The 15,962-nt window shown below is 42.1% G+C and overlaps 1 protein-coding gene across 3 annotated transcripts in view; it reads right to left on the reverse strand.

Moving 5' to 3' along the window:
- The window catches only part of MFSD2B (major facilitator superfamily domain containing 2B), a 104,690-nt gene extending 92,293 nt beyond the window's left edge, over positions 1 to 12,397 (reverse strand). The window contains exons 1-2 of one of the 3 annotated variants that reach the window (XM_030198803.1): positions 12,314 to 12,394; positions 11,625 to 11,959 (exon numbers count right to left, since the gene is read on the reverse strand). In XM_030198803.1, coding sequence (XP_030054663.1) covers positions 11,625 to 11,717 — 93 coding nt within the window. In that variant the 5' untranslated portion in view covers positions 11,718 to 11,959; positions 12,314 to 12,394. Of the gene's footprint in view, positions 1 to 11,624; positions 11,960 to 12,253 lie in introns of all 3 variants that reach the window. The other 2 variants (XM_030198802.1, XM_030198804.1) reach the window with 2 other exon arrangements.
- Between the last annotated feature and the right edge of the window lie 3,565 nt (positions 12,398 to 15,962).

Consider the following 15,962-nt stretch of genomic DNA (forward strand, 5'->3'; position numbering starts at 1 on the left):
AGTAGCAATAATTCCTACGATTCAAATAGCAACAACCCTACCTTCGAATAGGCAACACTACAAATATTACACTGGGCCATAGAACACCAATACACCTACTATTGGTCAAACAGAACAAGTGGGATTTCTATAGATATCTACACAAACTACATGCAAACAATATACCACACCTCGGTCACAGGCAAAACACAGTGACAGACAGACCATCATCAAACAGAGATCATGAATTAGAAATAGAAATATGAAATCAAAAATTGAACTGGTAACCCCAAGAATTTAAATCCCAGCACTCAGTACTGGAAAAATAAAAACAAATTAATTTACTCTTGTATTAAACACAATATAAAGATATCCGTCATGCACATTTCCCAAAACTAATCTATTCCAGTTCATAAATTCAAAATAAAAACACTTTTTCCCTGCATTTGTGGTCTGGGCATTTTATTTTTTGAATCATGTCAGACCCAGCAAGTTTTTCTCTTCTGCTTTCCTGTCTGTCTTCTGCCATCTTTCTCTATTTGTCCTTTCTCAGCACTTCTCCTGTCTTCTGTTCCCTTACATAGGTCTCTGACATATTTATCTTTCTCTTTCAGGGCCGCCGAGACACAAAGCCAGGCCCTGGGCAGGGCTACTGCAGTTGCAGCCTCCCCACCACTCGGATCGCTGCCACTTCCTCCACCACACAGGCAACCACCACCTCCCACTCGCCCCCACTTCAACAGCTCCCCCCCCCCCCCTTTACCTTCCTGCATCTGCTCCTCCCTTGGTCTGTCACTCTCCTGCTCCTATGTGCCAGAACTCGGATTATAATGTTAATGCAATCACCCAGGTCCCGACACTCAGGAGCAGGAGAAAAACTTCCTCCCTTGGAGGACGAGATCAGGGAATCTTGCCCCCCTGCACCCCCTCTCAACAGCCCTGTTCCCTTTTAGCTCTTTCCTCCCTTTCTTTTCTGCCTTTCTGTCCATTCAAATTTCAGCCCTCTTTCTCACCCTCCATTCTCCAACTCCTTCTTTTCACTTTTCACATACCTATCAACTTTCCATCTTCTTCTCTCAGTCCCTAGCTCTCCTATGTCCAATCTTGATCCTTTCCAATTCACCTGTTCCCTTCTGTCACCCTCCCCCCCACACACCATTACCACATTTTTACCCTCTGTACTCACTACTTTCCTCACTCATCTCCATGACAACCCCTCATGGCCTCTTCCACATTTTGTTCAGCATTTCCCCGCCCTCTACCTTTATAGGTAAGCATCTCGTCTCTCTCTCTTTCCTTCTCTCCACCCCCATACTCTTGTAGCCAAACATCCCCCCCCCCAACATTTGTTGCCTATCATCTCCCTGTCCCCTCTTCATTCTCTACCCCAACAGTGCAGCTTCTCTCCTTTCTGGCCAACACTGTAGCTTCTCCTTTTTTGTCTCTCCTTACCCCTTAGTCAGCAACACCCTGCTCTATCCCTTTCTTCTCCATCTTCTCATAGTCAGCATCTTCTCCCCCTCTCTCCCATTCTTCTCCTCTCCCCAATAGCCAGAACCTCCCCCACTCTTTCCTACTTCATATCTAGAATCCCGCTGTCTCTTCCCTCCCCTTGACCCCATTATGCCCCCTCCTCCCTGTCCAGCATTTCTCCTCCCCCCCAACCAATGGTCCAATATTTATTTATTTGTAACATTTGTATCCCACATTTTCCCAACCATTAGCAGGCTCAATGTGGCTTACATTATACCGTAAAGGCCATCGCCAAGTCCGGTAGATGTTAAACAAATACAGTTTAAAATAAGGGTCAGGTAAAATTAGAGTAAACAGGTACAAAAATTTCTCCTTATACTCCTCCCCCACCTCACCCATTGCTCCAGCTGTTCTCCTTCTCCCCCCTACCACCCATCAACCACTGATCCAGCTTTTCTCTTTCTTTCTTTCTCCCAACCCAACATTGGTCCAGCTTTTCTCCTTCTTTACTCCCTACCCATCCACCAAACTAAACAACCAATCAATGGTCCAGTTTTGCTCCTTATTTCTCCCTACCCCACTCACCCACAATGGGCCAACTTTTCTCCTTCTCTCTCCCTCCAGCCAGCCTCCCCCCACCATTGGTCTGGCTTTTCTCCTCCCTCCCTCCCTCCCTCCCGCCAGGGGCGTAGCCAGACAGCAGATTTTGGGTGGGCCTAGTCAAGAAGTGGGTGTGCACCAAGTGTTCTCCTCCCCCACCACCCCCCACAATGCAATGAGGCCAGTATCAGCAGCTTAGGAAGCTTAGACTGCTGAAGTGGAAAGCAATGTTTTCAGCACCATCAGAAGGAGGTCTTCAGCTGGTGAAGCTTGGGATCCCCATTAGTTAGCACTAAATATGTGCTGCTGTTGGGTGGGCCTGAGCCCTAAGTGGATGGGCCCCAGCCCACCCAGGCCCACCTGTGGCTACGCCACTGCCTCCTGCCCTTCCTCCAGCCAGCTTCCCCATTGGTCCAGTCCAGTATTCTTCTTCCCCCCTAACCCACCATCAGTATAGCATTTCTTTTCTCCCCACCCCACCCCCCTCCTCAATCAGGCTTCTCTCCCTTTTGCTCCTTCTCTAAAGCGTGATCATACCTCTCTTTTTAATGCCTTTTGATTTATCTATGTACTTGTTTGGTTAATTTTTATCATAAGTGCCACATTATTTTTACCCACCTTCTCAATTTTAATTATAAGTGTCACATCGGTCCTACCAATTTTTCATTTATGTGTTTTTAAGTTTTTAAGTTTTATACTCCATGTTTTGTTTACTTTAAACCCCTGTGGCAGGTACTCAGTCGAAACATGGTGCCATGTCAGGTATTAGAAGAAAAACGTTTTTCCGCCATATTTTCATCTCCTGATGTTTTTTGGAAGAGCCTTGCTGGTCACACTACTCCTATTCACATGTGTTTCCTTCCTTTCCATCATATATTATGTTTTTAATATTGTAAATTACTCTTTAAAATAAAGATTTTTTAAAAGACAACAATAGTTTAGATGGATGAAGGACTTTTATAGCAGAACTCTAAGAAATCCTGAAGATAGGCAGGAACTTTTCACCCTTGCAATTTCCTGTCATTACAGTTCAGATCTTGAGATGTTTCAAAACAGTCTCTCAAAATATTGAAAGAAGAGAAGATTAAGCAGAGTGGAGGGGTAGTCTAATGGTTATAGCAGCAGGCTAAGAACTGGGAAGTCCTGGTTTAAATTCCTCCGCAACTGTTTATTATCTTGTGCAAGTCACTTAACTCTCCATTGCCTCTATAGACCGGAGAATACCTACTATACCATATCTAATGTAATATACCTTAAGCTACTGAAAAAGGTATGAGCTAAATCCAAAATTGCTTCTCTCAGTAATAAAAAGCAATATATATAAGTTAATATTTGTATTTTTCACCATCCTTGTACAATCCTTTGTGATACTCCATTCAAGTCTGTTTCCCCAATTATATATTGAAAAATTGTAAAATAAAATGATTTTTAAAACCAGCAAATTTTAATGAATTTTGGAGGTAAACAGGTTTTTACCTATGGGATAAAGCCCTTCCCAGTATAGGGAAAAAGTATACGTATTGCCCACAGCATAAATGTTTTTCTCCTGTGGGGAAAAGGGTATCTCCGAAGGCATAACAAACTGTGAAGTAGGGATGTGGATTCATTAGCATGCATTTGGTACATTAGCGCCTGGTAAATCAAATTTACTTGTGAATTAAGAAAGTCAACATGTGTGCATTAAAATTTTCTAATATATATTAAAACAGAAAAGGAAGAGGGGACAAACATATTCGCCTTACGCTAAACCACAACCAAAGGAATAGTATGGACCAATGGCACCTTACACTTAAAAACACCAAACTTAAAAAAAAAATTATATATACTTATAGAAAAAATTCTTATTCTTCTATTTTTATTTGCAGAAACCCAGTAATCCTACTGGTGATAACTGATAAGAACAAGACCCATGGAGAAAAGAAATGAAACAATTGTGAAACAAGGCATGGGTTCTTTTATAGTGCCAGCTATTTCAAATCCATGCCCTATAGTACAAGGTTCTTATTGGTCAAACCCCCCCCCCCCCCCCACACTGGACTTTTACAGATTCTATTAAGATACTCCTCAAACATTTTTTGATGAACTAGCTGTAATATTGCACACAAACTATTGTGTCTCAATATGCTACAATGTAATTCACAATAACTATTGGAACAAAAAGTGACCACTTATCTGCAACATGCAGTCATCAGTGCTGAAACATTACAACACCCGAAACCCACAGAGACCACCAAAGCATTTCGGCTTCTCGCCTGCTTCCAGGGTATGCAAGAGGGTCACACAATAATCTACAACAAAAAAAGTTTTAAAATATTTAAAAACTTCTATTGTGGTTACCACGACAAGAAAGTGTGCAAAAAGGCGCCATTTTAAAGAGGAATGTAAGCGACGTGATGACATCACAAGTATATATAAAAGATCAAAGGTAACAAGTAATAATAAAGTGATATTAACAAAACCACACAATGGGTATCAGTTACCAATCAATAGCCTTATTTAACCCACTAGGTCCTATACAGGATAAAAAAAATAAATCCAGCATCTCTCCTTGTTCAACAACTCAGTATCTGGATTTCCACCCTATGCAGACCGCAACACCTGCTCTAGTATCATGAATCGAAGGTCATTAAAACTGTGAGAAAAGGCTAATCTGTGAGAGACAAAGGATGCATTAACATCCTGTTGTTGAAGCCGACTGCGATTTTCCCACTCATGTGGGCGCATAGTCTTGCCCACATATATCGAAACACACGGACACCAAATTGCATGCACAACCTGGGCATTGGCAAATGGTAAATGATTTAAAACTAATTTTACGCCCATTAAAGGTTCATTCCTGTTCTGAAAAAGAAGAACCACAGACATGTACTGCCCACATGGAAAGTGTCCTCTACTTAGGAAGACAAGAGAAGAAAAGAAAAGTGGGAACAAAGATCCACGGATTCCAGAGACTGGAGCACACAATATCTTAGTTAAAGCAATGTTTATTGAGAAATCAAAAATGACTCAACACAACACTGTGTTTCAGCCAGAGGGCCTGCATCAGGAGTCTGTGTGCAAGTTCGGATTAAAAAACATCACAGAAGAAAGGCTTAAGAGCCGAAATAGGATCCGAGATGGTCTTTAAAAAGACCGTTTGATGTTTATGCTGTAAAAAAAGTAAGGCAAAAAATCTTAGGAAATCAGAGGAGTCAGGAACCTGCAAAGGAAGAGGTGGAAGATAAGAGGGAACTAGAACATTCTTTAAGTTTTTGCCTCATTTAAAAGGGAAAGGGAAATGGAGCTTGATATGCTGCCTTTCTGAGTTTTTGCAACTACATTCAAAGTGGTTTACATATATTCAGGTACTTGTTTTTGTACCAGGAGCAATGGAGGGTTAAGTGACTTGCCCAGAGTCACAAGGAGCTGCAGTAGGAATTGAACTCAGTTCCCAGGATCAAAGTCCACTGCACTAACCACTAGGCTACTCCTCCGTTCTTTAGCTGCCCAAATTTTAGATTTAGAAACTAAAGTTCATAAAGTTATGCATAGATTCTAAGGATCCCCTACTTTGCGAAATAAAAATGTTTTACAAGCAGCATTAAATAACTTAATACAGGAGAGAACTAATCAACATTTATTTTCCTTCAAATATAAACTTCATAAATATGGCAATAAGCCACATTAAGTATTGGCTAATTTGACCAATCCTTTTGTCTCAGCATTTTGTAATAATTTAGAGGACATGGTCTCTAGCCCAGAGGATCCAGCGAGCCTGTTTGGGCAATTCTACCAGAAGTTATATAGTTTGGATATGACTTGTACTGAAGTCATATCCAATTAGAATTAGAAATTAGAATAATTTCTCTAATCCATACACTTACCCCATTTAACCTCTGAAGAACAGAAGCAACTCAACAGGCTCATAACTGGACAGGAGATCTATGATGATATTAAGTATTTAAAACTGAACAAATTGCCAGGCCCTGATGGGTTCAGTGGGGAGTTCTTTAAATTGTTAGTCCTGAAGTAGTGGCTCCTTTGGATGCATATTATATTCAAGTTGTTACAGAGGGTAATTTTCTAATCAAGATGCTTAATGGTGTGCCCTCTGCTGTCTTCCTGTTTAACCGAGACACTTGACAGGATTGCCCTTTCTCCTCAATGCTTTATGTATTATTTTTAGAACCATTTTTGATTCAGCTTTGTATTCCTGGAGTTTCTGTAGGGCAAGCAAATTAAGTATATGCCTTTTGTTGCTATTATGCTTGCTCTCAGAAAGCCAGTAGATGCTTTAGACTGTGCTTCAGGTCTTTGCCAATTCTGGACTTATTTCTGAATTGAAGTTGAATGCTTCCAAATCAGAAACTTTGCCTTTAAATCTTAATATTGTTACCTCGTGGACTGTGTTTCCTTTGCAGGAGGTGACTATAGTGGTGAGGTATTTAGGCATGATCATACCTATAGATAAGAGATTTATATTCTGCTAATGTCAAATCTTTATTGGCAAAGATAGTAGAACGTCTGCAAATGTGGTCGCCCCTCTTTCTTTCTCTGCCAGGGCAAATATTTTTATACAATATGTTATTAGTTTCCCATTGATTATGTGTGATGTAGATGCTGCTTTTTCTTAAGTTCCTGTGGGGTGGTAAGAAGGCAAGAATACCTTTATGCCTTTTGATGCTCCATTGCAACAAGGGGGGATGGGATCTTCGAATATACAACTTAGCATGTGGCCTGCAGCATTTACGTGATTGGATTAAAGGGATGGCAGGTTTTACTCCACTGGCTTTAGAATCTGTGCTACTTTCCCCCCATGTCTGGTCTGTACCTGCTTCATGCCAAGTCTTCTTGACTTTCTGGTGTGGTCAAGGGTCATGTGGTTTGGAGTTCGTGAGATTAATTTGGAAGCAACTGTATAAGAGATTGGGTGGTTGCTCGTGGTCTTCCCTTCTGTGAAGGCCGACTGGCAATTTAGATTTTACAGCTGAAGTAGGAAATGTAATTTTATGTCATTGGTTGGCTAAGGGCCTCCGCTGGGTGGGAGATGTATTGGATGATTGGGGAAGATTACTGTCCTTTGATGTATTGCAGTTACATGATACATTACCATCATCAGACTGCTCTGTTACCTCTAATAGGTCCCACTTTGACCCTTGGCTTCTCCAGGGACACAAGGCAGCAGGACTAGTTTGTGGGGTAAAGCCTCCAGTCTTTCCCACATTTGCCCTCTGCTGGAAGTTTTATCCTGCCCTGGCAAATGCTTGGGATAATCCTATTTTTCCTTTGTCCCTAAACTGTGTTAATACTGAGGGACCCACCCTTTACAGGACCTGTGTGTCTACCTTTCAGAGCTCAGCCTGCTTGTTGGGAGGCAGAAAAAGGGTATACAACGACCCTCTCCCTCCAATACAGAGGACTTAACCTAAACCCCCCCTCCCCCCTCCCCCCTCTCCCCCCCCCCTGCAGAGTTCATCTGAATTGGAATCCCAGGTAGAGCAATCCTAGGGCTTTTGTTACTTATGCTGCTCTTAGGGCAATTCAACCCCTGAAAAGGCATGGGAGAGAAAATCCATCCCATGCTGCACAGGCTTTAGTGACACCTAGGTCACACCTATATAGGTGAAAGGTGTTAATAACATTTTTTTGTAAACTGCTTTGTTATAATCAAGTGGGAGATGATATACCAAGTTGAAGAAATATATCCATAACCAGGCCTAAAATACATAGATGGCAAGGAAATCCTTTTGCTCGTGCAGATTCTATTTCAAAATTCAAAGCTGACATACAGTTCTTGCTCACCCTTTTCAAGTCTACTAGGGGTCCTTTTACTAAGTTTTGGTAAAAAGGGGCCTGCACTAGTGTCAGGGTGTGTTTCTGATGCATGCTGAGACCCCCTTTTACTGCAGTGGGTAAAAAGCTGTCTTTTTTTCCCAACAAGAAATGACCATGCGGCAAGTGAACCACTTACTGTGCAGACATTTCGGGGGGGGGGGGGGGGGGGAAGGAGCAGTTATCACCACCCATTGAGGTGGCGGTAAGGGCTCCTGGATTAACCTGGCAGTAACCAGGCAACAACAGAGTGGAGGAGTGGCCTAGTGGTTAGAGCACTGGTCTTGGAGGAGTGACCTAGTGGTTAGGGTGGTGGACTCTGGTCCTGGGGAACTGAGGAACTGAGTTTGATTCCCACTTCAGGCACAGGCAGCTCCTTGTGACTCTGGGCAAGTCACTTAACCCTCTGTTGCCCCATGTAAGCCGCATTGAGCCTGCCATGAGTGGGAAAGCGCGGGGTACAAATGTAACAAAAACAAAAATAAAAATAAACTCCTTGTGATCTTGGGCAAGTTACTTAACCCTCCATTGCCTTATGTACAAACTTAGATTGTGAGCCCTCCTAGGACAGAGAAATATCCAGAGTACCTGAATGTAACTCACCTTGAGCTACTACTGAAAAAGGTGTGAGCAAAATCTAAATAAATAAATTACTGCCAGGTAAGCACCGGAACTACAAAAGTAGAAAATATTTTTGTAGCACCGAAATTGGCGCATGCTGGGGGTGAGAACTACCTCCGGGTGCCTGTGGTAGTTCTGGATTGGCCCCTAGTGTTCAAAACCTCTGTAGAGTTTAGGACTAAAACATGAATGGGACAAGTTCCTCTGGACTTCTGATCTGAAAGGATTAGAAAAATAATCTCTCTGCTACACTTCCAAGAAAGCATAGTTGTATCATTAAAAATTCACTAGGTTACCTGCTGCTAAAGAGACCAGAATCTAGTCCTTCAGTGACAGCTTTGAACATTCTATTACACTGTATAATATTTGAGGAGTCCATTCTTCCCTTTATTAATAGACAGAGGAACTAACCTACTTATTCTTGTGTTTGGATTTGGCTACTTTATTGGGGTAGTGGGCTTCTCCATTTTGGCTTCTTGTGATCACCATGATCTGAGTTAACCTGATCCTCTGAAAGAGAATCTTTTCCCCACGTAGCATGCCAAGGCGTCTAACAATCTCTGTATCCCTGATAATGCGATTAAAGCTTTATTACTTAACATCTGCTTGTCTCTATTGGTCCTTACTGATTGAAGGTGTGTGATACAAACATCCAAGAAGTAATTTATTGCTAGATGGAGACCCACGATAACTGCGGGGAAGGGGACAGAGCCTGAAGGGATGGGGCGGGGACAAGGACAGATCCTGTGGGGACGGGGCGGGGTTGGGAACAGAGCCCATGGAGACAAGAACAAACTTTGTCCCTGTGTCATTCTCAACTTTGAAGTCTATTAATGAACCGAACCGTTATTTATGTTTGAGTGATGCAGACAACGATATTTTGATTTTTTTGGAAAAACAAGCAAACATTCTGGCCACAACTGGCAAAATTTGCATGGGGGATCCAGTACATTCTTGCTACCAGCACATCTTCTAAGAACACATCTTCTATTGTAGGAAGGACTGTGGAAGACAGGAGAGCTAGACTGAATCCTGAGATTGTTGATGACTTATCCATCCACAGATTTAAAAAATCATAACAGTGCTTCATAGGGCATAGCTCTTCCCTACTAGGGCATACAAAACGGGTTATATTTTGTACCCCTGGACATTTTAACAGAGTGGACTAAGGTTCCTTGGGGTAGTAGAAGTCAGATATTGTTGGGGTTGGAAGGATAGAGGGTGGCAGGGAGGGGTTATTATAGTTGCTTGTTGTTAATATTGCTTTCTATTTGTGATTTATAAACAACAGTTGCACAGCATATTGTTTCTTTTTATACTTTAATAAAATGATTTAAATATAAAATCATAAGTGTTCAAGGCTTCTGCAGATGAGGACAGAGTCCGCGAGAATGGGGCGGAGACAGGGACAGAACCTGCGGGCACAGGGTAGGGATGGAGACAGGGCCTGCAAGGACAGGTTGGGGATGGAGACAGAGCCCATGGGGATGGGATTGGAATGGAGAAAGAACCCACGGGGATGGGCACAAACTTTGTCCCCATGTCATTCTCTATTTATTGCAGTGTTTTAACACTATATTAAGGATTATTTCTCTTTCTCTCATTAACTTTTAAAATGTGCAATGCCTCCTAGATGGTTTTACTTGCACTCTATAACCTGGGTATGATATCATAAAGCAGCAACACAGACATCAGGAAGATACACTGCAGCTTTCAGCCTAGTCTCCCAAGCCCCTTGATATGTATTAAAAGTTTCCTTGGCTCTACTGTGAAAATATTTTTAGTCTCATGATTTATTCTGATATTAAACAAAGGAGTTCTGGGTAATCAGTAGACCTCCTGTTGCTTCCCTAAGCAGGGATAATAGATGCCTATGAATTTGTGTTAACATTTTTTACATAAGGTTTCCACTTACAAATGGGATCTCTGTGGCTACAGAATTGTCTAAAACTGACCGAGAAGTTACAAAATCTCGAGAACAAATATTTTAAGCATAACCCACAACACAAAAAAGGTCTGTGAATAGCTTAGAGCTCCCCATGACAATTGCCATTTGCTTTTATTTTCTACCATATCATAGTAGCAATAATAATAATAAATAAATATGACTGTACAGAACAGGTTGTGATGCCTTTTGCTGGAGCAGCATGTAAGATCTGAGTGTGCTGTTGAATTTCTTCACTCAGGGCTGCTGTCATTGATATGACTACAGTATATCGTACAGCTGAAGAGAACCCTAAAGATCAGGGTGTGATCAGAGACACTGCAAAATAAAACAAATTGGGGAGGCTAAATGTGCCTTGTGGTCCTTATTTGGCATCCTAGTCTCTATTTCAATGAACAGCATTTGTTCAAAGTACATAATGGACATAACACAACTCTTCCGCTCTATGATTCCCCAATGTGTCTGTTCCACATGCACCTTATCTTACCACAACAACACTTTGTATTGTTCATACCGGAGTCGGCGAACACCCCTCCGGTACTATGTAAGCCACATTGAGCCTGCAAATAGGTGGGAAAATGTGGGATACAAATGTAACAAATAAATAAATAAACTTAGCTGCCTACCATCCCCCATTCTGGATAGTTAATACAAATGCACTTGTTTTCTATTGCATTCTTGTCAAAGCTTTCTAGACCTGTGCATTTCAAATTCTGAGCAGGGTATGCTCCTCAATCATAAAGCCTCATTATTGCTAAATGATTGGCAAATATTAAACATAATAAACCTCAACAATCAGAAGGTAAAATGCTTTTAGAAGAACGTATTTAATGTATTCTAAACTGAAACTTTTCTGAATTGCCAGTTACTTTATCTGTCATGTTCAGGCTGGATATTCTTGCCTTGTTACTATCATGCATTCCCAGAAAAGTAAAGTTTGTGACTGAGAGCTCAAGGGAAGGAAGAGCTGCATGTCAGAGATAAGACAGCCCGGCTGAAAGCTAAACTATTTTTTTGGTGACTGCCACCCCCACCCCTCCCTCCCTCTTGGAAAGCACGCTTGTCTCTGGGTATAATTTCCTCTCTCTCCTGGCTCTTTTACAGCCATTCTGTCACACTAACAGGTGCTGTAGTGACCAGTTCTGTCACATGCTGGCTTTGAAGGACGGAGGGAGAGGCATGCAGTGTGTCCTACCTGTCTGGCTCTCAGGAGTGGGTTGAGTCTGGTGCCGCTGCCACGGCTGACTCCTTTGGAGATGTGCTTAGTGTCTCCTGGTCGCTCAGCCATGGCAGCAGGAGGCAACCTGGTCCCAGCTTCTCAGACTTTTGAGTCCCTTCCAGCAGAACAGAGGTAGGGGAGGCGGAGTCCACGAGCTATTGCTGTTCCACACCCCTTCTTTTTCCTATTGCCCTTCGTCCCTCACCCATGTTCTAGATTTTCTTCTCAGTTTTTTTTCTCTTCCTCTTTTCCCTTTTGCTTTCTCCAGTGCATATTTCAAGGGATATAATTTTGTAAGCTTGCCCTGCGTTCTGGAATGAAAACATAATAAAGGAATTTCAGGCTGTTCTGTTACTGTGCACGACAGAAACATATTTACATTAAGTGATTCTTGCATGATAACAGCATACTGTCACAACTTGCAACTCCTAACCACCATATCAGAATATCAGTCTTCTCCTAACACTGCATTAGAATATTCCTAGGTTACCCGGTATTCACCAAATCTATCAAAATCCCACCAGGTGCACAGTTTTAGCTAGAAACCTCACTTATTTTGTCTACGGCAATAAATATATAGAACTTAATAGTTCTCTCAACATTACCCATTTCTTCTGAAACTTGTTCTTAACTGAACAGAGTTGCTCAAAGGTCTTGAAGCCCACCTGTAAGAAGAGCAATGCACCTTGCACAGAGCTATCCTCAATTTGCATCGCTGCTCTGGAACATGGGACACAGCACTGTGGGACTTCCAGGGTGTGACTGTTCTGCTTCCTCCCTAGCATCATCTAGAAACCACAGAAGCTGCATTCTTGTTAACCAGGAATCTCTGTTTCTGGTCATGTTATATACAGACTGAATTGCTACTAGTAATTTTCTTACCCCTCTAAAAAAAAATCTTATCCTGATCAAAATTGGTTATTTATTAAGAATCAATAAAAGCTATTTTATAATATGCAAGTCTGAATTTTTCTAGATGTCTTGTGACACACACCAAAAAAGATGATAATTTCTTCTTTTATGGCCAGGTGTCACACAGGTTAGGGAAGTGGGCAGTTTTTCCTTAACTTTCTGTGTAAATAAGTAGTGAAGATTAATTCTTTGAAATGTGTCTTCTTTGCTCCTTCTCAGTTGTCGGCATTTCTTGCCACCAAAAGACTGAGGGAAGGAGAATGTGGTAGTTGCACGTTTAAGCTCTCTTAAAATTATGACTGAAGGTTAAGATACTCAGAATATACAGCCTGCTTTTCCTCCTTTTTTGATAGATATGATTTCCTTTTCTCTTCTAGGGGCCCTTTTCTAAAGCTTAGTGTGCACTAACAGAAGTTAGCACGCGCTAAACTTTAGTAAAAAAAAAAGGGGGGGCGTAGTAGTTTGTGATCTCTCCATATTGAGTACTAGATAGAGATTCAGTAGTATAATTTCTACTAATGTGTTTATTGTAAATTATCAGCTGGATTTCTCATTTCTGTACAAGTATTCTGCTTGATTTGTTAGTCTTAAATTGCATAAATAAATAAAATACCAAATTTAAAAATTAAAAAAAAATGTTATTCTGACAATTTTATTGCTTTTCCTTTTTTATGGTGTTCTTACTCATTTTATTCAAAATTAGGATGGAGGTTGTTTCAGAGCAGGAATACTAGGCCCTGGAAACAACCACACGATGTTCAGCGCTATTTAACTGGCCAGGAATGGCTGTTCGCTGGATAAATTAAGTTTAGCTGGCTAACCACTAGTATTCAGCAGGAGATAGCTGGTTACCTCCTGATGAATACTCGCGGTTAGTGCCTATCAGTTAACTGGCTAAATCGTAAACATTTAAGCAGGGGCGTAGCCAGATAGCCAATCTTGGGTGGGCCTGAGCCAAAAATGGATGGGCACGGAATTCAGGCCCTCCTGGCCCCCCCTCAACTCTGCTCTCCCCCTACCCTCAAACACAAAATATTAAATACCCGAGCTGAAGATTTCCTCCTCCTCAGGCAGCAGCTGCCAGTACTCCGTACATGCTCAGTGCTTCCGCCTGGTGAAAACCAGGCACGTGCAGAGGGGCTGGTGTGTGGCAGAGCACTGGCTGCCTAACAAGGAGGAAATCTTTAGCTGGTGGGGTTTGAGGATTCCCACCAGCCGCACATCAAGAGAGCCACAATTTTGAGTGGGCCTGGGTGCAAATTGGAATACAATACGAAACAGTATAAGTATGCAGTTTAAAATGTAAAATCAACTGTTTTGTATTTAAATTAAATACAGGTGTGCAAGGTGAGCGGAGGAGTGAATGTGTGAGGTTTTAATAGTAGGCAGCAGTGCTAGTGAGGTTAGCGGGCATTGCAATACAATAAAATGTTTTTGTGATAAAGAAAAAATACTGGAGTCTTTGTGTAGTCGATGCAAATTGGGTGGGCCACAGCCCACCCAGGCCCACCTGTAGCTACGCCACTGCATTTAAGTGCTGGCCAGCTAAGTTTAACAGGCAAATTGGACCACATAAATAGCAGTCCTATCTTACCCGCTATTAACTTAACCGGCCAACACTGAATATTCACATAGCCAGTTAAGTTAGAGCCAACCAAAAAAAAAAAATGGATATTCAATGCCGGTTACCGGAAATGGCCCGGCATTGAATATCCAGGTCAGCATCAACCACGGCCCTTATTCAAGCTGCTTTTCACTGAATGAATTTTGGCCCCAAGGAAAATAGCTCTAAGCATTAGGTATATTCAGCCTAATTCTATATATGGTGCTGAAAATTACGTGCAGAAATTTGGGCACACATGCAATTTAACTGAATAACAAGCCAATTAATGCCAATAGTTTGGCGCTAATTGGCATCAATTAAAGTTTATGTGCACATTTTTAGGAGCTGGGATCTGCACATAAATTTTACATATGGATCCAAAAAGAGAGCATGGCTTTGGGAGGGGTATGGGTGGTGTTCCTGGAATTTACATGCAGATTTATAGAATGAAGGCGATCCGTGTGTAATTTAGGTGCATGAATTTGCTCCAGGTTTTACTTGGTGTAAATCCTTGCACCTAAAATTGGGGCAGATTCCAGCACCAAATGCTATTCTATAAATGTTACCCAACTCTGAGTGCAGATTATAGAATAGTGCTTAGCACAAAATTTTATTGGCACAATATATAGAATTTTGGCCATTGAGTGTTCAAGAACTCTTGGTTTATTAGTTTTAATATACTGCCCTTCTTGCGAGCACAGCAGGGTGGTATACAAACTTGAGATGTAGAACTAGTGTGTGCCAAAACTAATCCAGAAATGTCAAGATCCTACTGTTAGGCAGAAAGGACTGTGGCTAAGTATTTATGCAGGGCTGCCTTTAACCATTAGGCAGACTAGGAGGGTCTTTTACTAAAGATTAGCTCGAGTTATCTGCAGCGGGGCCCATAGGGATAAAATGGGCCCTGCTGCAGATAACTCGAGCTAATCTTTAGTAAAAGACCCTCCTAGGTGTTCACCGAGGGCAGCAGCGAGCAACTGTAGTAAAAGTAAAACAGGCATACTTTTATCTGCAGAGACAGTTGGCGAGTTTCAAAAAAGCTATTTACGTAGAGAACTGACTTTTGGAAAAGGTCCTCATTACGTATATGGTATATGTATGAAACACAATTTAATATTTTTAAAGTTTATGTCCAATTATTCATTTTTACAAGTTCCTACTGGGAGGGGTAGTATTGAGGTGATTATAATTGTTCAGCTTAATTATCAAATTCTTAGGGGTAGAAATCAGGGGCATAGCCAATTTGGGGGGAGCCCAGGAGTGGACTGGGGGAGGGGGGTGGTCAAGCATTTTCTCTCAGCTTTTTATTCCCCACCCCATCCCCATACCTTTGCTGGCAGGGATGCCAAAGCCCTGCCAGCCAAAGAGATTTGCTGGCCGAACCCCCACCCATGCTGCCTCAGCCGGGAGGAAGCCAGCAGGGTGCTTCAGCAGCAGATGCCAGCACTTCTGCGCATGCTCAGTTCTGAGCATGTGTGGAAGTGCTGGCATCCCACTTGCTTCCTCACTACTGAAGCAGCACTGACAGGGCTTGGCAGCAGGCAGCGATTCCCTTTAGCTGGCAGAGCTTGGGCATCCCCGCCAACCATTTGTCCAGTGCTGCAATTTTACAGAGGGTCTAAGCCTAAAGTTGGGGGGGGGGGGCTCAGGTCCCCAAAGCTATGCCACTGGTAGGAATAGGAGCCTGAAAATTAATTGAAGGGGTGCAAAGCTGAAGGTTTGCCTAGGGCCCAATACCTTTCCATTGGCTCTAAATTTATGAAACAAAGCAAGTGTATTTTATTGTGTTACTAGGTGGA

Source organism: Microcaecilia unicolor, chromosome 3 (genome assembly GCF_901765095.1).
Source record: "Microcaecilia unicolor chromosome 3, aMicUni1.1, whole genome shotgun sequence".
NCBI lineage: Eukaryota > Metazoa > Chordata > Amphibia > Gymnophiona > Siphonopidae > Microcaecilia > Microcaecilia unicolor.